Below are 23,655 nucleotides of genomic sequence, written 5' to 3'. Positions count from 1 at the left end.
TTACTTGAAAGTAACACCCCAGGTGATGTCACCAAATTGGGGGAGAGTGAGGTTAAGTCCTGAAGCCACAAGCAGAGTATCTGCCTAGGGTTCACACATCTTCAACCGGTCCCACACCAGGCTGTATAATTCAATAGTCAGACATTAAGATAGGACATATGGGCCATCTTTAACAGCTTTCAAAAACTACCCTCTGAGGTCAAGCTAAGCCTACTTTTGCTGTTGTTTGATTAGGTTGGATGGTTTGGGGTTTCGTTGTTTTTGTTTTTGTGTGTCCTTGGATTGTAGTCCGTTAACCTCCAGCAGAGCAAAGACCAAAGTGCCAGATTCCTGGGAAACTGCCTCAAGAGGCCTCTTGCAGGAAGGATCTCCTGTTGCCAAATTTCCTGAGGATATACCTAGGTGATCAGACACTGTCAAGGACCCTGCTCATCATAAAGAGAGGACATGGGATACTCACACCCACGAAACATACAATGTCAATTCCCTTCACATTTGCTGCAACCTTTACTGCCCAGTTGTTTCCATAGGGAAACTTTTTTAACAAAATATTCCGTTACACTCTTTTCCAGTGGACTCTCAAATGCCCCTCCCCCATCAGTATAAAAATATCTGGCTGTTGTTCACTAGACCTGTTTTTTGGCGGGGAAATGTTTTTGCTTTTTTGGGTTTTGTTTTGTTTTTTAATAACAAGACACAAATAGCCATCCCCTTCCACTGTGCCTCGCCTTCCCCAAAGAATCCAAGATCTTGCTTTAAAACTCAATGGTTAGGACACGATGGGTTTCTAAGACGTAGGGGCTAAATCTTGTTTTGCTGCTTTAGAGTTTCGTTGGACATTTTTTTTCGTGTCTGTACTTGTTAATTATTACGTGTTTTCCATAAATAGCATCAGTTCTCCGTAGGGGTGATAATCATTGTCGATAACTAGTGATGGATTTATTTTCACCACTGCTTTTGAGGTCGAACAGCTGCCTCTGAGCCCTTTTTCCTTCCAGTAATTCCTCTTCCTTCCTCTTCTTTGCAGCGGGCCTGAAGGAGTCGGTAGGGAGGGAGCTGGAAACTCTTTTTAAAGAGCCTCCCCATCCTTCGCCCCCCAAGTAACCCTGCGCTCCAGATGCCCCTGCCCCCACCAACCTTCCTCCCTCAGTTGGCATCCGGACGCGGTGATCTCGGCTGCCAGTAGAGGGCACACTTACTTTACTTTCGCAAACCCCAGCGTGAGTGCAGCCCCGGGAGGGGACGGGGAAAGACGCTTTGCAGCAAAACCTTGACTAGGGATTGGTTGGTCCCTTCCCTGGAGTTTGCGGCTAAGGCCCAGAGGCCGAATAATTTGCAATCCTTAAAGTCAAATTGCGCTGTGCGCTTGATTTGGAGGAAGTTGCTACTCATTTAACAATTGAACGCTGAGCTGCAAACTCAACGGGTAATAATTTATCTCAAACACGCTCTGCAAATCTTCTACTCCCCTCTCCCCGAATTTTCTTCTGTTTGGAATGGGGGTGGGGGGGGAGGAAAAGTTTACTGAAAATGCTTTTGGGTGTGGGACCACGGTGGGAAAATTCCTTTGTTTTTAATGTCCCCGTGTAATGCAAAATAGCAAATACCGAGGAAATATGATTATATATTAAATGCAGATTCACTTAAGGAGCAAATAAATCATGTGCCGTGTTGGGTAATATTCTGGGTCGAAATGTATATAGATTGAACACTGTGGTGTTCCAAAAAAAAAAAAAATTTAGAGCCAGTGAACTAGGAAATTAATGCTTGAAATTTGGCCAATGTTTAATTGACCCAAGACCCATCAAATACATGGAAGTAATATTTGTCTTTTCTTACTTTGATAAGAATCTATGCATTTTTTTGTTATTTTATTTTATTTTGCATGATCTCGATTCCAATAATAAAGTGGAAAGAAGCCACAGAAAGGAAGGAAATGTCCGGTATGTCCGAGGAGGAAAGAGTTAACGGTCTTCACCAGGGTCTCTGCAAACTCCCAAGGCCGGGTCCTCCAGCTCGTCTCCTCCCTCGCCTTCTGGGAACTCCAGTCCCGAGGTTTGCGAGGGGGGAGTCCCCCCCGGGAAAAAAAATTCTCCCGTCTAGCGCCTTTGATTTCCACCAAACCTGGAACCCCATACTGGTGCAAACTGGCGCCACGGGGCGCAAAGAGGATTTGTCTCTTTTCTGAAACCTGGCTGCGGAATTGGGAACTCCCGAGTGAGAGGCGTGGGGGTGGGAGATACCGGTGCAGACCGGCAGAAAGCGGGCGGGGGGGAGGGGTCCTCCGTCGCGCGCACCCGCAGTCGCGCTCCTCCTTAACTCTAGTCGGGGAGTACGTAGGAAAGGTCTCAGGGATTAGCGCGTCCTCGGGGAACAGCCGGCAACCGCCGACCCCACCGTAGGTCTGCGTGGTAGGGGCGGGGCCGAGGGCGTCTGCTGCTTAGGCAGCAAATTGAGGGATTCATTCGCGGTGGAAGGTACCCAATCGCGATAGATCGCTGCAGTAATATAAGGCACAACACCGCAGGCAAATGCAGAGGGTGTTTATTCATAGTGCGCTCTCCAGGTATACGTGGCAGTGGGTTGCTGAGTTATTTTAATATTCCAGGCATCATTTTCCTCCTTATATCTCTTATCATTTATCCCCATCGACACTAACACCCTACACACTCAGAGCGCGCGCCCATAAATACCCCTGCTTCCTTCCCGTCTTCATAAGACTGATTTTCCAAACGCTGCTCTGTCCCCAGCCTTCGGGAGGCGCCCGTCCGCCCGGGACGTGCGTGGCGGGGCGGCGGGTACACGGCGTGTGCTGTGTTGAAGGCTCAGATGTTCCGCCTGCGATGATTTAAGCACGCAGGACAAGTATGCGGTTTGTCAAACCGAGCGCTGCTCCAGGAGCGACGCAGAAAGGGAGAGGGTCTGAGCGGGAGCGAAAGAAAATGGTAGGTGCGCAGTTAATTCAAGCTGCGCTCTGCGCTCTGCGCTCTGACTGTTTACATCCGATAGCTCCGCGCACTGGAGTGCCAGGCCGAAAGGGCTGAGTCTCCTCCCCGCTCCCCCACCCCCGGCCCTCCCTCCGCAGAATCGGCCCTCCTCGGTTCCCAAAGAGGAGGGCGGGGGAGAGAGAAAAAAGATCCTCTCTAGCGAATCCCCGCCCACCGGCCCTTTATATGCGAGGGTCTGCGCGGCCGAGGACCCCCGAGCTGCGCTTCTCCCCGCTGCCGCAGCTGCCGCCGCCGTCGCTGCGCCCTGGTCGCCGCCTGGCTTCCAGCCGGCCTTGGGAAGGGCAGGGCTATTCAGAGCTTGGCGGGAAAAAGAGAACAGAGGGAGGCGGGATCGTGGTTGCAGTATAAAACCCGGTTTTCAGGCTTTATCCGACTCGCTGTAGTAATCCCAGCGAGAGACAGAGGGAGCGAGCGGGCGCGCCCGCTAGGGTGGAAGTGCAGAGCGAGCCGAGCGAGCCGAGTGGCGCTCCGGGCGCCCGGGGAAGAGAGATCCGGAGCGAAAAGGGGCTTCGCCTCCGGCCCAGCCGCCCCCATCCCACCCGGCCCGCCGACCCGTGCCAGCCGGGCACAGCCCCCCGCCGCACCCACGAAACTTTGCCCATTGCTGCGGGCGGACACTTCCCCTGGAACTTACAAGACCCGAGCGAGAGCGCGACTCTCCGGACGCGGAGGGGCTATTCTGCCTATTTGGGAAGACAGTTCTCCCCGCCGCTGCCCGCGACCGGCTCCTCTGAAAGGCGCTCCTCGCTGCTCTTTGGACGCTGGATTTCCTTCGTATAGTGGAAAACCCGGTAAGCACCTGGATCTATTTGTCTTTTCAATTATTTTCCCTACCGCCTTAATGCAATGCCGCGACGAGTCGAAGTCGAATGCCCGAATTGGGGTGTCGTCTCAGCCATTCGTGTGCTATTGACACTTTTTTTCAGAGTAGTTGTGGTAGCTCGGGGTGGGGTGAGGACGAACCAGAGCTGGATGGGGGAGAGTGGCTTGTCAAGATGGGAGGGGAGAAGGCAGAGAGACAACGGGTGCGTTCCTAAAACTCGTCTTTAGAGATTTTTGCTTATTTTGCTTATGTGTATGGACGCTGCCCCCGACCAGCTGGACATTCCTGCTTTATTGCACTAATTGCTTTTCCTGGGGGGGTGGGGGTTGCTGTACTTCGCGGTGGACAGAGCCCTGTGCATCCTGAGCTCCTGGGAGTAAGAATTACAAATTGCGTGTGGGAGCCGGAGAGCTCCGCAGCCGCTGACTTTTCCGCGTCTCGGAAAGGGCATTTAAATTTTGTCTTACCGCATTTCTGACAGCCGGAGACAGACACTGCGGCGCGTCCCGCCCGCCGATCCCCGCGACGTTTCCCATTCACCCCCTGCTCCTTTTAAGAAGTTGGCATTTGGCTTTTTAAACGAATAATAAAAATAGGGATCTTGGGCTTCCAAGGTACTGGTTGGGACTGGGTGTTGGGTAGGCGCGAGGACCAGGGAGAGGGAGGCTGGGCAGGGATGTGTCCGATTCTCCTGAATCAAGGACTTGGGGGAAGCGAGGGCAAATCTCCGCACTCATCCTTGGCTCCCCCGCCGCCGCCGCCCCTGGAGTCCCCCGTGCCCCTGAGATGCGGAGGGACGACTAGGAGCGGGACTCGGGGCTTTTCCAGAACAGCTGCTACCCTCTGCGGGTGAGGGGAAGACGGCCGGCTCCGGGCGCGGAATCGCAGCAGGGGCTCTGGCGCAGTTGCGTCGCCGTATTGGGTGTTGAAGGGAGGTGCCCTTGTTATTATCTAACACCCCCCTTTTATTTATCGGGGGGGGGGGGTGTTACGGCCGGCGTATAGGCTCGCCCCACCAGCCGGCGAGAGCCACGGAGAAAAGCCGGAGGAGGAAGGAAGGGGGGCGCACTGGGGGTGGGGATGGAGGGGCGGCGGGCGGGGCGGGGGGCTGGGAAGGGCGGCGGCGCCCGCGGGGGAAGGAGCGCGGCGAGGGCGCGAGTGGGAACGGGCGCGGCGCTGAGGGGCCCGGCGAGGGAGGGGGCCGCGCGCTGCCGCTCCCGCCGCGGCGCCTCTCGCCTTCTCCTTCAGGTGGCGCAAACTTTGCGCCTTCGGGTTTGGCGGATTGTGTTCCCCGCTGCCGCCTCCCCCGGCCGCTTAAGGAAGCTAAAGCCGATTTCGATTGCTCGGCGGCGGCGGGGCGGACTCCCGGCCTTCGCGCTCCGGGCTCCAGGGCGAGACGCCATCTCCGCGGGCGCTCCGCAGCTGGTTCGCCAAGTGTGTGTCCCAGATAGCAGGGGGCCACCTGGGGGAGGGGGGTAAAAGGGTGCCCTTCTTCCCGCCACCAGCCGTCTCTGGCTAGCGCTCGAAGGGGAGCGAGGGGTTCGGCATCGGGGAGCGCGCTGCGCCGGGCTGCACCCACCCAGACCCTCTTAACTCAAGACCGCCCCCCCTTTTGTGTGCCCCCCTCAGCAGGCTGCCGCGATGCCCCTCAACGTCAGCTTCGCCAACAGGAACTATGACCTCGACTACGATTCGGTACAGCCTTATTTCTACTGCGACGAGGAGGAGAACTTCTACCAGCAGCAGCAGCAGAGCGAGCTGCAGCCGCCGGCCCCCAGCGAGGATATCTGGAAGAAATTCGAGCTGCTGCCCACCCCGCCGCTGTCCCCGAGCCGCCGCTCGGGGCTCTGCTCGCCCTCCTACGTTGCAGTCGCGTCCTTCTCCCCCAGGGGGGACGACGACGGCGGCGGCGGCAGCTTTTCCACCGCTGACCAGTTGGAGATGGTGACCGAGCTGCTGGGAGGGGACATGGTGAACCAGAGCTTCATCTGCGACCCGGACGACGAGACCTTCATCAAAAACATCATCATCCAGGACTGCATGTGGAGCGGCTTCTCGGCCGCCGCCAAGCTGGTCTCTGAGAAGCTGGCCTCCTACCAGGCTGCGCGCAAGGACAGCAGCAGCCCGAGCCCCGCCCGCGGGCCCGGAGGCTGCTCCACCTCCAGCCTGTACCTGCAGGACCTGAGCGCCGCCGCCTCCGAGTGCATCGACCCCTCCGTGGTCTTCCCCTACCCGCTCAACGACAGCAGCTCGCCCAAGCCCTGCGCCTCCCCGGACTCCACCGCCTTCTCTCCGTCCTCGGACTCTCTGCTCTCCTCGGCCGAGTCATCCCCGCGGGCCAGTCCCGAGCCCCTGGCGCTCCACGAGGAAACACCACCCACCACAAGCAGCGACTCCGGTAAGCTGAACCCCTCCTGGCCTGTCAAAGGGGGCGACTGGGGATCTTATTAAAGATTTTTCTCGGGCGGCTCATTCAACTGACCACTTTAGCTGACCCAGCCTTTTTTCTTTACTCAGATTTGGGAAGGGAAATGTTAGATCTGGAAGGATCTGGGAGCTCATCATCCCGGAACACTGGGCTTTAGGGGTCCCTCCCATCCCTTCTAAGACTGCCCCCTTGGCCAGCCCCCTCCTCTCCCTCCCTCCCTCCCCTTAGGAATTTCACTTGGGTTTTTAAATCTTTTAGCTTATCTTGCAACTCAATCCACTCCCTCCTACTTTTCTTAAGCATTTTAATTGCCCTGGGGTAAGGGGGTGTGAGGGTGTGTGTGAAGGGGATAAGTGAGGATTGATCCCTGAGAATGAATGAATTGCCTCCCTCTTATGTTCTAAGAAACTGTTGGGATTTCGGGGACTACAGATCCACCGAAAAATAAACCAGGGCAGTGGACAGAGGCAGAGTAGCCTCTCCACGGGGTGCTGTGAACCAGTGAAAGTGCCTTAAAGACTGATGGGCTGAGGAGTTGGGATCTGTTTAGCCTGTTTTGAACATTTAAAAGCAAATCCTTGCCAAAATTGGACCTTTTTCCTTCCTCCACCCCTAGAACTTTTTGGCAAAGGCCCAAGAATTTTTTTTTTTTTTCTTTTTGCACTTCCAGTAAAATAGGGAGTTGCTAAAGTCCTACTAAGAGATTTGGAGCTATTATTTGCAACACCTGAAGAGTTCTTAGTAAAATCCCTTAAAAATAGGAGGTGCTTGGGAAATGTGCTTTTCTTTGGGTGTGTCCAAAGCCTCATTAAGTCTTAGGTAAGAATTGGCATCAACGTTTTATCCTGGTAAATTGTAATTTTCTTGTCTGTGCCGTAAACCTGGCTGTCATTCTCCGTTCTGACTCCCGGGCCTTCATGGCAAGAGCCGGATTGATAGACTAGTTGGTTCTCTGGGGATGACTTGGTGCCAGGACTCTTTCTCACATAATAATGCCTTCTGTTTACACAGCATTCATTTAATCTAGTCATTGATAGCTTTAAGGAAACGTGGCTAACCGGGTGGTTTCTATTTCCTTTCTTAAAGAGGAAGAACAAGAGGATGAAGAAGAAATTGATGTTGTTTCTGTGGAAAAAAGGCAGCCCCCTGCCAAAAGGTCAGAATCGGGGTCACCCTCGGCAGGAAGCCACAGCAAACCCCCTCACAGCCCGCTGGTTCTTAAAAGATGCCATGTGTCCACCCATCAGCACAATTACGCAGCGCCCCCCTCCACCAGGAAGGACTATCCAGCTGCGAAGAGGGCTAAGTTGGACAGTGGCAGAGTCCTCAAACAGATCAGCAACAACCGCAAATGTGCCAGCCCCCGGTCTTCAGACACCGAGGAGAATGACAAGAGGCGGACACACAACGTCTTAGAACGCCAGAGGAGAAACGAGCTGAAACGGAGCTTCTTTGCCCTGCGAGACCAGATCCCAGAGTTGGAAAACAATGAAAAGGCCCCCAAGGTAGTCATCCTTAAAAAAGCCACCGCATATATCCTGTCCGTCCAGACAGAGGAGCAGAAGCTCATTTCAGAAAAGGACTTGTTGCGGAAGCGGCGAGAACAGTTAAAACACAAACTTGAACAGCTAAGGAACTCTGGTGCCTAAGTCCACCTATGGGAGGGAGGAACTGGGATTGCTCATGAATTCTCATTTGTTACTAAGAGAAAGTAAGGAAAAAGGTTCCTTCTGACAGAACTGTAGCAACCTCTCCTATCTGAACTTTTTTCAAATGCATGTTCAAGTGCAACCTCACAACCTTGGCTAAGTCTTAGGATTGAAAGGTTTAGCCATAATGTAAACTGCCTCAAATGGAACTTTGGACATAAAAGAACTTTTTTTTATGCTTGCCATCTTTTTTTTTTTTTTCCTTTTAACAGATTTGTATTTAAGAATTGTTTTTAAAAAATGGTAAAGTTTACCCCATTTCCCCATGTAAATATGGCCATTAAATGTAAATAACTTTAATAAAACGTTTATAGCAGTTATACAAGAATTCAAACCATGTATTATAAACCATAATTTTTTTTATTTAAGTACATCATCCTTTTTAAAGTTGATTTTTTCTATTGTTTTTAGAAAAAATAAAATACCTGGCAAATATATAATTGAGCCAAATCTTAGAAGTTGTGAGTGTTTTGTTTCTTTTCTTGCTTTTTTTTTTTCTTTCCATTCTCTTTCCATCAATTCCGAGTCCCACCATTTCACCCTCAAGGGAATGAATTTACAAAGATGGGAAAAGAAGTTATTTAAGAAAGGAGAGGGCTTTTCTTTGTTAAAATGGGTCTGGGGCTTTAAGGTCTTTATTTTCTCAGGGTTATAAGATGCTTCCTGGAGATTGGTGATAGGGCCAGAGAGAGTTGCTACATGAAAGAATGAACAGGCGGGTAGACTGGTGAGAAGGCAAAGGATGCCAGTGGCTAAAGATAAGTTAAGTATACAAATGGGTAAGGGCTGGGGGTGGGAGGAAGATGAAGAAACTCCAGCTGGGTTAACCCATGCTACCCCACTGCTGCTTAACTACTATTCCCTGGTGCTAGGCCCTTTACTCAGGTTATCTAAAGTGCTCCAGGAGGCAAGTTAGTAACCCTGTTTTACAAACAATGAAATAGACTCAGAGGGCTTTTGCAACTTCTGGGGGGGCGGGCACAGTCAGAGGCTGCCTCCAAAGTCCCCGTCCCATTGAAAAATACTTAACCACTTATTATGCCTTAGTTCATCCTGGGTCTAAAGTGCTAAGGCCAGGAATGCTTTTGCTTTGGGGTCTGATTGACCAACTCGAGTAATAGCCATACTAACCTACTCTTATGTCAGGCATTCTTAGAAGCATTTTCCTTGCAATAATTTCACTGCAAACCTATGAAGGAAATCAGCCCAATGTTGATTTCCCTATAATAGAAGGGGAAACTGAGGCACAGAAGACTCAGCTAAGTGCCCAGAGCCCACTGATAATGAACAGTAGAGCCAGGATTCAAACCCAGGCAGTCCATTCAGCCTGTGCTCAAACACCCTGCCAAAAAGCCAGTGGGAATAAACGGGCCACTCATAAGAACAGGGGTTAGACCAATCTAGTGGGTCACGTGCCATAAATCTCAACTTTGAGGCCCTGTAGGGCATCAGTTCCCCTTTTGTTTCATTTTGCTATTTTGTTGTTCATTGTTTCATGTTTTTCTTTCTCTGAGAAACCCACAAGTCATTCACTCCTACCTTAGCCATTTGTTAAATGCAATTCACCCGTTTCTCCTGGGAAGCAGCCAGTTTGGAATGCTACTGCTCAGATCATAAAATAAAACATACTTACTCTTTGTCACATGAGTCATTATTTTGGAAACTACAAACTCCCCTTCCTTCCAGCTTTGACACACGGACACTCATGACACATGGTCATCATTAGAACATGAAAAGGCATTTTTGAATGTAGGCATTATTAATTATAAGCCTTCGCAAACCCGGGGTCTGAACCAGAAACGAGAACATTATTACATAGGCAAATGGAGGTTACTATCGCTGTTCTAATTATCTCATTGTTCCAGCCTCAGAGTAGATCCTCAATCCTGTACTCTTTTTTAGAACTTTAACCCACCACCAGCAGCACCACCACCTCATACATCAATAAATACTGTCTTTGGTTCTGAACTCTAGAACAATTTACTTAAGCCCTTAATGTCTGTTTCTGGATTCTTTATTTTGGATCCCAAGTCCCACCCTAATAGTTTCATGTAGTCACACCCTATACCCTAAATTCAAAGGGAGATACAATCTACAGAAGTTGAACAGTTCAAAGTGTTAAAAAGCGGGGGCGATCTTAAAAGATTCCTTCTTTACCCCTTTGTGGCTGGAGTGCCGCTCTGGAGTGACTCACTTGAGAACAAGGAAGGTGTTAATTTGATCACTAAGTTCAGGCAAGCCAACAGAAAAGGAGAGTGTTCCTCACTGGGAAAACAACTCCCTGTTCCAAATAATCAGGAAACAACTTAGGGATGCAGAGCTTGGCTGTGAGGATGGACGGGAGCCATTCCAACTATTAGTCGCCCCTCTCAGGTCTATGAAGCAAGAGTAAGGTCAGAAAACAGAGCAGATGCCAACTTCTTTCCAGAAAGTCAGGCTGATCTTGACCCCAACATAAATGGGCTCTCAGAGCCAGCCCGGGGATTCCCCACGGTCTGGGCCATTGTTCGATCTATTTTGTAGATAACCATAATCAAGAATCGGAGATGGAGAGGAGCTTGCAATTTGGTCAAGAATATACAGGAAGGAATGAGCTACTACTGACTGTGCCTCTTACCCAGGATGATGTCCAGGAATTAACAGCTACTAGGGGACTCTGGGGATGATTTTGTTTGGGGATAGAATGTATAAAGAGGAAGGAAGTGTTCTTTCAATGCTGCCATTTGGAAGCTACAAAGGAGATCCACAATATAAAAACAATCAACTTTTTAAATGAACAAAGTTTTCCAAATCGCAGCCTAAGTAGAGTTCTCTGCTGGTGTTTAAGACAAATTCTGGCACAAAGCTTGGGAAAGAGGACAACAAGTGTGAGGGGGTTTTCTGTGGTTTGTTTGTAACAGTTTATGATTGGCTCAGTCAGTAATAATTTTTTTTAGCATACACGCTAGGGGCCCCTGCTGTATTTCTTCCCAACAATAAATAATCCTTAGGCTAGAAAATGTTGAAGGGTATCCCACAACACGATCTATAAATGCACTGGTAGCTTCGCAGAAGGCTCCTCTTTTAAGGTTATAGACCATTACAGACCTATTTCAAAGGAGAAGGAGGGTAAAAACAAGCTAATAGGATGAGAACAGAGACACATTAAAAAAAATAAAAGGAAAAAGACTCTATACCCACCACTAAGACTGGAGCAATAAACTTTCTTTAGTCTAGATCCTTCAGGAGAGAGTTTAGACTAATTCCAAATTTAGAAGAAACCCCCAAGAATATTTGCTTTCTCTAATTGGTTGGTGGTGACTATTGTTTTTAAGTTCATTTCTTTCAATATTAGTCTATGCTAAGAAGACACAGTTGAGGGGAGCCGGTGTTACTGGGATGCAGAACATTAAAAGGAATGTTCTTTGTTTTTAAACAATGCCTGGGGAGCTCAGCCACAAACACCCAAACTTTCTTCCCACTGTCACCCCATCAGCTGATCGAGAGATAAAACAAGCCAGTCAGGGGTCTCTGGGGGTGGAGAAAGGGAGTTGGGGAGAGAGAATTAATCTTTCTTACACACCTACTATCTGCTAAACCCTCCAACTCACATATCCTCACAACAGCCCAGCTGGAGAGTGATTGTTGAATGTGACAATACTGAAATTTAGACAAGTTCAATAGCTCTCCCAAAGGCACAGAAGTACCAACAATAAATACAACAACAATGGTGGTTAATGTTTACTGCATGCCAAACACTTCACACACATTATCTTATTTCATCCCCAATGCAGCTCTTAGGAGATGAATTAATTCTATTTCTAATCCCCATTTTATACATCAAGAGATGGACATTTTGAGAGATTAAGTAACTTGACTTCATTCGCAGAACTGGCAAAATGGTGACAGCAGGAATTATTCATTTGTTCATAAATATTAATTAAGCACCTACTGTGTGCCCACAACACTGTGCTGCAGGTGGGCGGAGACGCATAGATAAGGTCCCAGCCCTGAGTCACCTACCCACTAGAGGAGAACAAAAAAAACTGATAATCAGACTAAGAGATTTTACAAACACTTTTAGAGCAGGTTGGAGTTAAAGCTCTCTGCTGAAAACCCCACCCCTTCCCTCGGAGGGAAAATGGAATCAAGGCTGGAGCTCAAGGAAAGCTGGAAGAGGAACAAAGAGAAGAATCATCAGAGGGATGGAGGGAAGGTAGGAAAAATGGTGTCAATGAAGCCAGGAGGAAGGGCTTCTACAAGATCAGAAAGTGCACCAGCGCACAGAGAATGGTCCATTAGACTCCCCGACACGGAAGCATTTTCTTAGCCACGCCTCCTCACCAGGATCCGCTCCCCCTTCTTCATGCCCTTCATTCAATCCATCACTTCAAACAGCTGGCTGCTCCTTTCCCCCCACAACCTGCCCACCTCCAATACCTTCTCCAGGAGTTCCCAAAGCGTGATGCCTAGACCTTTGGCACCGCATCACCTGTGAAATTTGTTGCAAATGGAAACACATAGTCCCCTGAATTAGCCCAGGAGTAGACCCCAGGCAAGTGTGTTCTATCAAGCCCTCTGGGGCTTGAGAACGTTGGAGAACCACTGCCTTCCCCATCACTGCCATCCTAGTGATTTTTTGAAATCACAAATATGGATAAGCTCCTGCCATGCTTGAAACGCCCTCAGAGGGTTCCTGTGATGGTTCAGCTGAAGTCCAAATTGTTGTACACCCACAAGGTCCTCCACACACTGCCTTCTGCTCCCTCACAGGGCTTGTCATCACTCGTTTCCCTATGCCCTGTGAGATGTTTCAGACACTTTGTCCCCTCTGGTGACCCACCACCCACCCAATTCACCAATACTGAGCCTACAGGCCTGACATGCTCTCACTCATGTTTCGTCGCTCACCTTCTAGTATTCGCTGACCACGGAGACAGGGTTCCTTAGAGGACTTGGATTACGTGTCCAAACACTTCCCGCCCTTTACAGACAGCACTTGTCCTGCTTTGAGAGATGGGACCACATGGATCCTGTTCACCAACAAATCCTCACCCAGCACCAATGTAAATGCCTGGCATCAAACAGGGACCAGACGATTCCTTCATGAATTGCCAAAAGAAGAGTCATCTTTTTTTTTTTTTTTAAAGATTTTATTTATTTGAGAGCGAGAGAGTGTAAGCAGGAGAGCACTAGCAGGGGGGGAGGGGCAGAGGGAAAAGCAGACTCCCCATTGAGCAGGGAGCTCCACCCCAGGACCCTGAGATCCAGACCTGAGCTGAAGGCAGATGCTAAACCAACTGAGCCACCCAGGTGCCTGCAAAGAGCCACTTTAAAGCAACATGGAAACATTTCTCACTAACCTTTTCAAATGTGTAGCTGTGAGGATAGAGAAAGATGGATCGGGGCACGTGAGTGGCTCAGTGAGTTAAGCCTCTGCCTTCAGCTCAGGTCATGATCTCAGGGTCCTGGGATCCAGCCCCGCATCGGGCTCCCTGCTCAGGGAAGAGCCTGCTTCCCCCTCTCTCTCTGTCTGCCTCTCTGCCTACTTGTGAACTCTCTCTCTCTCTTTCTGTCAAATAAATAAATAAAATACTTAAAAAAAACAACAACAACAACAACAACGATGGATACATCCAGTAAAGACAGAATTTTTATTTGGTTTGCTGGGTTGGAGTGGCTTTTGACTTTATCTTGCTGAAGATGGAAGAGATAATTCATTTGTATGCTGATGGGGCAGGGCTGAAAAGGGAAGAATGGAAGATACAGGAAGAAAGAGGGATGAAGCCAGGCAGAGCCACTTCAAGGGCAGCCTCCCTCTTTATCTGCCCGCTACCAATCTCCTGGAGTTCCAAAGGCCTTCAGCCTAGTGTGGAATGTGAGTGAGCTAAGGTGATGGGTTGTGGGGGGTGGTGCATTCCAGACAGGGCCACTCCTGCAGACTCCCAGGGCGCGCTGCTCTCACTCTCACAGGCCATGTTCACTTGCGTTAGAAATCACCTGTTGCACTCTGTTTCTCTCTTGCTAGACTCTGAAATCCTGGAGAATCAGGCCTCTGATGTTCTCCCTCATCACTGTACTCACAGGGTAGGCACCTGTCTAATACATAAAATTGCATTGAGTGAGTGAGTGAGTGTTTTAACACACGAATGAATGAATGCATACATTTGCCACACATTCTAAGTGTTTACTTCCTGGGGCCGTCAATCTTTCTCACTCTGTTCAGTCCTTTGCTTTGTGCTCAGCTCATATGAAATCGATCGCCCCGCTGAGGTTGACCTCATTCGTTGTGGAGGGCAGAAGACTCAAGGATAGCCTCTCTGAGTCTATGGGTCAGGGTCTCTGCATTACCAGCAGCAGAAACTCAGCTTAAATTGGCAAATGGAAAAAAAAAAAAAAAAAAGCAAAAAACCAAAACAAAGTGAAGACAAAAAAGCACACACTAGCTTATGCCACTGAAAAAAGCCCAGGAGTGACTGGATCTAGGGGCTTTAACGGTAGCTTAAAGATTCTTTCCACATCCTCATCTCAGGCAGGAGCTCCCTACCCCACCGAGGGCAAAGAGGGCTGCCTGCACCGTCAGAAAGGATTCTGATTACTCTCCTGGGATTACATGCCCACCCTGAGGCTGGTGGATCCCTTGGTTCCCAGCCCCTTTCCTGCGGTAGAGCTTTGACTGATAGCCCCATCCAGCAGGAGGAACGGCAATCCCGAAACGGAAAAGACGGGCACACAAAAAGAGCAGGTGTTCCCCAGACTGACTCACAGAATAATCGTGGTGCTAAGCTCCTCAGAGTTCCCTGGAAGAACCCAGGTGTTTTAAAAACCCCCCACTAACTCTCAAAATTGCCTGAAGGATCTTTTTTATAAAATAACGATTCCCCAAATCCACCTGAGAGCTACAAAACCAGAGTGTCCAGAGAGTGGGACCTAGGAGCCTGTGTTCTTTTCAAAGTTCCACAAGTGACAGGGAAGAACAAGTAAGGTGTGGGGACTAATGTCCCAGCTGAAGGCACCTCACTTCTGAAGTCCCCCAGACCTGAGTTCCGATCTGGCTGTGCCACCAGCTGGCTGTGTGACCTGGGCCACATGACTCTGCCACTCTGAGCCTGACTTTCCCAACTGGTGCGGGAGAAAGAGAAGAAAGGGGTAGCCTGGGGTATATGGGAAACATACCTCCTGCAGGGGCTTTTGAGAGAATTAAATGAGGTACCATATGAGAAACGGTGTGGCTCAGATGTAGTAAAAGAGAATTTCCTCTCCTTCTCGCCCCTCCCCTCCCCTCCATTTCAATGTGTCACCAACTCCTTCAGATTCTACCTCCTAAATACCTCTCGGCTCCTGGCCGCTGTTACCACCTTCTTTTCGCCCACCGTTATCTTTTGTCTGGGTCTCTAGGAGCTTCTCCCCGCCTCTAGCCTGGTCTCCACAAAAGCCCAGGAACGGTCTTCAAAAGATGGCTGACTGGATTCGTGGTCTGACCTGCAAGAATTTAGCAGCTCTTCTTACTCCGACTGTAAAGTACATGTATCTTCCTATCTGTTCCTGACCTGCCCCCAGCTTACCCGTCTGGATTCAAGCCACATCACTCCCTCAGGTATGAGCTCCAGCTACACTGGGACAATTGCCTTTCTTCTGAACTGCCAAGCACATGCTCTCCTCAGGACCTCTGCTCTCGTTCTGCCCTCGGTCTGAATGAGACTCATCTCCGGCAGGTCTCCTTCTGAACGTCACCTCTTCAGAGAAGCCCTCCGTGACCTCTGCTCCCTCGGTTCCTTTTTCCATGCTTATCTTGTTCCCAGTAGCTAATAGCAGTGAAGCACTGGGACTCTTTTGTGGCCTGTTCTGTGTTATCTCACAGCATCCCCAGGAGATGAAAGCACTCACTTCCTCATCAGCATACTGACATTCGGGATCATCAGGTAACTTTCTCAAGGTCATATAGCAAAGCAGTGTCAGTGCAACAAGTCAACCCTAGGTCATTTGATTCTGTGTCACCACGTTCCTCTACTTCCCACTGCTTCAAGTCTACCACACTACACTGAAATCGCCTATGCCTTCCTCTCGCTTGTGCATTGGAATTGGAGCTGCTTGCTTATGTGTCTTGCTATTAAACAGTGCTTAGCGCTGACTAAGCACATCGAAGAGACTCAATTAATGTTGTTAAATAAATGCAGCCAATGCACTCATGTGCCAAGACCTGTGGCCAGACAGAGACTACTGACAAGTTTACGTCCAAAGGAATGTGTCCCTGCCATGCTATTTGAAGACTAGGATATGGGACAGGATGAGGTCAAGAGCTGGAGGCAATCTTAGGCTTTGCTTTCTGGATGAAGCCTCCAAAGAAGATACAGTCTTCCCAAGGGCCTTCCTTCAGCTTGTTTCTGGCGGATTTGGTTCAAGACTTCAGGTCTTCTGAGCTAAAAGATTTGTTTCCTTGTGTTACCTGAATCCAGGATAACTTCCTAAGGTAGGGGCAATTTACGTCCAGCCCAGTTCTCAGTAATCCCACCTGCACACTTCCCCAGTCTACAAATACTTGTTGGGTATCTCCGACATACAGAGGAGGCACCAGTGTGGAAGAAATCAATTGAACAATGTAGTAAAGAAGCATGATGTTGAGCGAGTATTTATGCAAATAATTAAGCAAATAAATTCAAGCATCCAAAGCAGTGAGAAGAACAGATTTTAGGGGACTGTTTAACAGCCTCGGGGTTCAAGGAACATGTTCAGCCAAGACATGGAGATGGGTATGGGTTAGTCAGGCCAAATTTTCTGAGACCCTGCAGTGGGAGTGAAGACGACATGCTCAGGGCACCCAGAGCAAGATAGAGTGGAAGGAGCCGACAGCAGGAGATCACCCCTGGATGAAGCCCAGGGCGTGGGTCCCAAGCCAATCACCCAGGAGCCTCACGGCGGCATTCAGATTTCTGTCTGAGGACAGACTACAGTGGAGGAGCTCCCCTCATACCCCCCAGTGTTTGCTGGATCCTCTGGTCATGGCCACACCATCCCCACAGCCTTGGGTGTGGTTGCGTCGGAAGGCATAGCGCTGACTTTCTGTACCGCCCTTGTCTGTACCCACCGTATTTTGTATCTTTGTTTGTAACATAGATAGGAAGCCTAGACCGGGTAACCAGAAATATTAAGCTCTTTGCAACAGGGTCATAACAATAATAACAAAAATAAGAACAACAGTGATGTGTAGCAAGGGTTTTCTAGGAGCCCAGTACTGCGCAAAATTCCAGGCATGATTTTCCTTCTTGAATCTTCAGTACCACCACGTGAATAGGAAACAACGATCGTTCCCAATTTACAAATAAGAAAAAAGACTCTAAGAAAAATTAATAAATGACTCAAGGGTCCCAAGTGAAGAGGTAGAAGAGGGGACATTCAAGGCCAGGTCTGCTCCACTCCCCAGCCCAGGTCCTCATCCACCATATCACATGGCCACAATCCCTCACAAAGTCCTGAAGCCCCAGAAACCACAATGGCCTGGGCCAGCCTATTTTTAAGGCTGTTCCAGGTGCTTTGAACTTTTAACAAAGGACCCCATGTGACACCGGAAGGCTCCCAGATGAGCACTGTTAGAGGTTTCCATGAGGTATGGGAGCAACCCCAAAGTCTACGGCACCACAGTTGGACATGAACCACATCTTTGTGCCTCAGCCCAGGGCCATCACCAGATTTACACAGCCAGACAGGCGTCCTGAGGTTGTCTGTCCAGGAGCCTGGCACACCCCCTCCTCCCACTTCTTAACCTCACCAATCCTCCTCCTAAGCACCGAGACTCTGAAATAAATTTGAAAAACCGCTGTGCTCGTTGTAGGATTTGGCCCACAGTCCTCCCGCAGTCAACTCTTCTGATGTGTCAGTCACTCATGGCTGTCAGGGCAGGGCGTTTAAACACGAGGAGAGGGGTGATCAGAGCAGGGGGAGCTGCTGGGGGTCAGAGAACATTTTGGAAGGATAAGCCCCCAACAATCGCATGAGCTGACCATCTCATTTTGCAGATGAGAAAGTTGAGGTCCAGCCAGGAGAAGGGCTGTGGACAGAGCACACAGTAGCCTGAGTTTCTTAGGCTGGCTTTTAAAAATCCCCTGTGGCATTGGGGCTCCAGGCATCTTTCCTTCTTCTTTGAGTAATGCACCCCATCTCCTTGGAGAATCTCCTCTTACCCAGTGTGGTTGGTCTTGGGAGTCCTAGGGGACAGACAGGCTTCTAGCCATGAAGGTGCCCAGAGAAGGCCAGCAAGAATTTTTCTCGTTGGGCCCTGCAGGACTTTGAGTCTTTACTGGAGTAACACAAAAAAAAAGAACGTAGAGGTGGGAGCCCGTTCTTTGTGCTTGCTGTTCCTGGAGAGAACAAATCGTCTGGCTCTCTAGACACTTGGCATTTCCCCAGCCAAGACTTGGTCAACCCTGTTGTTCCATGTCCCTATCAGTCCTGGGAACTCTCCAACGTCCTTCTGGAACCCTGGAAGAAAATTCTGTTTAGAATTCAGTTAGTCATTAGAATTTTTTTGTTTCTTGTAACTAAAAAGGTCTGAGTGATGGAACATTCCTCAAATTTTCCCCACAATATCATGCTGCCTTGATCTGGGATAGGACAGCAATGACCCGAAAGAAAGAAAGAAAGAAAGAAAGAAAGAAAGAAAGAAAGAAAGAAAGAAAGAAAGAAAGAAAGATAGAAAGAGAGAAAGAGAGAGGGAGGGAGGAAGGAAAAGGAAAAGGAAAAGGAAAGAAAAGAGAAAAGAGGGAAAGAAAGAAAGCGGGAAAGAAAAAAGATAAAAAAGAAAATGGCAAAGAGGCAGCAAGCTGAAAGCCATAACAAGGTAGAAATACAATCAAATCCTGCGCAGTAACATCTTCTGTGTCGCGTCTCATTGTCTCATCGGCTGCATATTTTGTTCTTCGATTATCTGCAATTAGGGATAATTTGTACCGGGCTTCAGGTCTACCGACAGAGCTGATAGCAGGCTGTCTGGGTATCGCGGCGTCTCCGCTCTGTCTAGAAGGACTTCCTCTTATCAAACCCAAATAAACCCTGCACAACTTAAGCATGATTCTTAGATTTTTTTTTTTTTTTGAACTCTCACCGAAAAAGAAAAAAAAATCTCCCCATTTAAGAAATCGTCCTTTTGTGACAGGTATTGTGCTAAAGGTTTTATATGTACTGTTTAATCAAACCAGCAATTCTATGGAGAATTGAGATTTATTGCACTATTATTAGTGCATTTTATTACTAAAATGTGTAATCATTAATTAGAGCCTAATATTATTAATATTTTTAATATTATACTACAGTTAGCTCCATTGCATTAAGGGGAAAACTGGCCCTCAGAGATGGGGGTGTGGGGGTGTGGTAAATGCATTGCCAAGGTCACACAACTGGCAGGTCATAGGCCTTAGATATAAACCCATGTCAGCCCAGCTTCAGAGGTCTTCCTCTAAAACTCTAGGCTGAATTTTCTGAAAAAAACTCAGGGACCTTCCACTCTAGTGGATCTCAATCAGGGAACCTGCCCCCAAGGTAGCAAAGTTATCAGAATCTCCAGGGAAATTGTTGCTTGAAAAGCATATGTAATGATACAATTTCATATTTGAAAAATAGAAAATAAAACTTATCCCAGTGCTCTTCTTTTTTAATTTTTTTTTTAATTTATTTGACAGAGATCATAGGTAGGCAGAGAGGCAGGCAGAGAGAGAGGAAGGAAAGCAGGCTCCCTGCTGAGCAGAAAGCCCAATGTGGGGCTCAATCCCAGGATCCTGGGATCATGACCTGAGCCAAAAGCAGAGGCTTTAACCCACTGAGCCACCCAGGCGCCTCTTCTTTTTTTTAATACAAATCAGGACACCTTCGAGAGTAGCGGGGTAGGGGGGCTGCTGTGAGTGACCCAGTCTCGTTTGCAGTTACACTGGAGTGTAGGATCACAGGTGAGAAAACATAGCCCCAGGTAGACTGAGACCCCAGAGCAAATCCGTGGTCCAGTAGGAACTGGAACCCTGGAAGAAAGACTGGAGGCACCCATCGTCCCCCACCCCCATGTCATTTCTGAGGGCCCTTGTTCCTCCAATCATTCAAAACTGCAGCCAACACTTGCTCGTACCGGGAAGCCTTTCATGACTTCTTATAAAAAGATTTTATTTATTTATTTATTTGTCAGAGAGAGACACAGCAAGAGAGGGAACACAAGCAGAGGGTGTGGGAGAGGAAGAAGCAGGTTTTCCATTGAGCAGGGAGCCCAATGCAAGGCTCGATCCCAGTACCATGGGATCGTGACCTGAACTGAAGGCAGATATCTAAGGACTGAGCCACCCAGGCACCACCTGATTTTTTTTCTTTTAAAGAGCTTACATAAACTTTTTTTTTTTTTTAAAGATTTTATTTATTTATTTGAAACAGAGAGAGAGACTGCAGCCTCCTTCCAATGCGAGACTTGATCCCAGGACCCCAGGATCATGACCTGAACCAGAGACAGGGACTTAACTGACTGGGACACCCAGGCGCCCCGAAGCCCTTCCTGATTAACCAAAGTTGGTTCTGCAGCCTCGAGGTTTTCTGTTATGCACGGGTGCTGTGCTTTATTAATTTTCTCTCGACTGTGAACTGTTTGGGCTTTTGCAGGGGTATGTGTGGGGAGCGGGAGGGGTTCTGCACAGGCTTTGCATGGTTCCATGTCAATTGTAACTAGAGGTCAGTTACCACTGAACTGAAACTAGACATCGGTTAACACTGAACATGCGAAGTGAGGACGCAACCCTGATGTGCACGACTTTCTATTAATACGGCGCTTTGCAAAACGGGGAGTACCTGCATTCTGATGTTTTCTTCCACAGTATCTAGTTTCCTCAGGCTGCCATGGCCCCAAAAGGGTGGCTTACAACAACAGGAACTTTTTCTCGCAGATGTCCACAGGGCCATGCACCCTCTAAAGTCTCCGTGGAGGATGCTTCTTCACCTATCCCTAGCTCTGGTACCCCCAATCTTTGGCATCCTTGGCTGGTAGGTTCATCACTCTGGTCTCTGTCTCTGTCTTCCCACGGCCTTCTTCCCTGTATTTGTATATGTTTCTGCATCTCCTCCCCTCTTATTATAAAGACACCGGTCATTAGATTTAGGGTCCACCCTAAACCAGAATGACCTCATTCTAAGTAGGTACATCTACGAAGACATTATTTCCAACCAAGGTCACATCTGAGGTTTCCAGGGGACTTGAATTCCAGGGGGACCTTCGTCAGCCCAGTGCAGATGAGTAGGCTCCTCCAAAACTGGGTCTGGGGCATAGATCCACATCCCTCTCAGTGCCTAAACTGGGGAAGGCACACAGTAGACCCTCATAATCCTCGCCGGACACAGGGCAGCCATGAACTCAGCCCCAGAGAGGTGGTTTTCTCTTGACTCTAGCCATCTGAACAGCAAACCACTCCCTAGCCGCCTTCCTTCCCTTTTCCATGGCTGTCTTTTCTGGCTCTCCACCCACCCAAGCCTTCTTTTCTCCTTTCTCTTTCCTTCCTCCTGCCGGCCACAAAGGGCTGGTGGGGGTTGTGGGGGAGGTATGTGTGTTTACGTGTGTGTGTGTGTGCGCACACCTTTTCCAGAGGTGAGGATCTTCAAGCTTCCTCACCTCACCCAGGCATTTCTTCCCCCTGGCGTTTAGGATGCAACGCCATCAGCAGCCCCCTGAAAGCCAAACTACATTTTCAGCCCTTAGTCAAACAGCCTGTCTTGGCTACACACCCTTCCGATTATTTTTCTCCAGAAGTCCCAAGTGAAAAGTTTCCCCGTTGCAATCGCAGCTGGTGTCTTCCTCTTTCTTTAGTTTCTGGACACTAGTTCACTTTTTCTTATTAACAATTAACAGCATGTTGTCACTTACTGAGATGTTACTAGGCGCCAGACGAGTGTGCCTGCCATGAAGTCACTCATTCTTGGCATGATACCCATTGGACAGAGGAGAACACTGAGGTCTTGAGCAACTACGGAGTTTCCCCAGGGTCCCACAGCCAGTTCCAAGGGGAGTCCGAATTTGAACCTATATTCGTCTGGTTCCACAGCACTTTCTCTTCCACACACGAGGGTTATGAAACTGATCTTTCCATATTTTATGCTTTTGCAAAGCCTCTCAACCAAGCTTCCCAAAAAGGTATGAGACCGCTGAGTATGATCTGTTGTTTCTTGAAGGAGTTAAGCAGATTCTTCACAGTTTCTGGCTCCTCTGAAATCACCAGGGGGGTGGGGTTGCTGTGAAAAGGGAACACTGCAGACAAAGTGACAGACTGCAAATCATTACCAAAGATTCTCTTGGAATCCGTTTTTCTCACAGCAGCTGCTTTGGGCTTCTTCTGAGTGCCATATCTCAAGGCCTAAAATGCAAACTTCTCACAGTTTCAAAAAGGTCCTTGTGGGCAGAATTCCACTGAACTTGATTCAGCATGCTCCCCGGGCTGGGGACAAGAAGCCACAGTGTATCTTCAAATCAGAGTCAGCCAACAGCCTCACATCCTGGACACTCGCATCTCACTCAAGTTCTGGCAGCCTTATGAGCTGAACCTGCTTCCTCCTGCCCCTCTGTGCCTGCTCTCCCTGCCGAACATGTCCCCCTGAATAGAACTGGTTGCCAGTGACTATGTCCTTCGAGGTGCCGGGGCACCCAGGAAGGCATCCCTCTGCCCCACCCACCCTAGAAGGAGGAATCCTTACCTGAACCCTCAACCAGCCCCCTGGATGGTTCGCTCTCATGGCACTGGGGGAGGGGCTTTACACCAGGGCTTTGCCTCAGATCTACTAAGTTCGGTCTCTAAGGGGGAGACTGGGATGTATGCCTCTTAGCAATCTCTCCAGGCACTTAGGAAGATGACCTAGGCCGAGCTTTCCAGAACTGAGTCATTACTTCATCTTCAAAATTTTTACCCTGACCTTCCAACAAACAAATGAATACACGTGGCTTACTTGTCATGTTCCAGGCACTGTGTGCCTCTCACTCTGTCAGCCCACGCCAGGGCCAGAACAATGTTAGTGAGGAGGATATAATTATGATCCCTATTTTTCAGATAAGGAAATTAAGGCGCAGGAAGGGTAAGGAACAGGTATGGGGCTACTCATCCAGGAACTGGCTTCTCTGTGGATTTCTTCCTTTAAATCTTCTCACTTGTTAGATTCAAACATTTTATTTGGATTTAAGGTACAATCGAGGAGAGCAGGGATTTTTCGCTATTTATTCATTTCTGGATGCTCCGAGGCTAGAGTGCCGGGCACAGTCACTGTCACTACATGTTTGTTGAATGAATGAATGAAAACAGGGGTTGAGGTGTTGTTTCTATTTCTGCCTCATATGAAAAATACATAAACATGTTATCCCTGTTAACACTGTGCACTGCCTGAAATCATCCGTATTTTGGTGCTGGTATCTCTGCCCCAGGTAGGGAAGCCCTGGGCTGAGCAGACCTTCCGCTTTGCCCTCACCACAGTCAATTGTAGTTTTCACTTCCAGATTTCGAGCTCCTGCAAACAGGGACTGGATTTATTCATCTTTGCATCCTTGTGCCTGGGGTAAGAGTCAACTACTGCAATTCCTCATTCTTGCCAGAGAACTGATTTTAGAGCTGTTGAAATCTAAACCCTTGCAAAATGCTTGGAGATCTGGAAGGAGGCAATAAGATTCAATGCATGGCAAAGAGTAAAGAAGCTGGGGACATACCGGAGTAT

At 48.8% G+C, this 23,655-nt stretch overlaps 1 protein-coding gene across 4 annotated transcripts; it reads left to right on the top strand.

Moving 5' to 3' along the window:
* The first annotated feature begins 1,335 nt into the window (after nt 1-1,335).
* On the top strand, nt 1,336-8,423 carry MYC (MYC proto-oncogene, bHLH transcription factor). Of its 4 annotated transcripts, none has more exons than XM_082719710.1 (4): nt 1,336-1,426; nt 1,910-3,799; nt 5,464-6,229; nt 7,346-8,423. In XM_082719710.1, exons 3-4 carry the CDS (start codon nt 5,473-5,475, stop codon nt 7,906-7,908), a joined length of 1,320 nt encoding a protein of 439 aa, XP_082575836.1. In that variant the 5' UTR covers nt 1,336-1,426; nt 1,910-3,799; nt 5,464-5,472; the 3' UTR covers nt 7,909-8,423. The 4 variants fall into 4 exon arrangements, with proteins under 4 accessions (XP_082575836.1, XP_082575835.1, XP_082575833.1 ...); XM_082719709.1 differs by having other exon boundaries at nt 5,461-6,229; XM_082719707.1 differs by lacking the exons at nt 1,336-1,426; nt 1,910-3,799 and adding an exon at nt 4,962-5,265 and having other exon boundaries at nt 5,461-6,229.
* The last annotated feature ends 15,232 nt before the right edge of the window (nt 8,424-23,655 follow it).

Source organism: Mustela nivalis (genome assembly GCF_964662115.1).
Source record: "Mustela nivalis genome assembly, chromosome: 2".
NCBI classification, from domain to species: domain Eukaryota; kingdom Metazoa; phylum Chordata; class Mammalia; order Carnivora; family Mustelidae; genus Mustela; species Mustela nivalis.
This window is presented reverse-complemented; position numbering and strand designations above follow the sequence as displayed.

Coding starts and splice junctions, on each gene's coding strand:
- MYC (XM_082719710.1), top strand. CDS start 5,473: ATGCCCCTCAACGTCAGCTTCGCCAACAGGAACTATGACCTCGACTAC. Junction 6,230..7,345: donor CACCACAAGCAGCGACTCCG/GTAAGCTGAACC, acceptor CCTTTCTTAAAG/AGGAAGAACAAGAGGATGAA.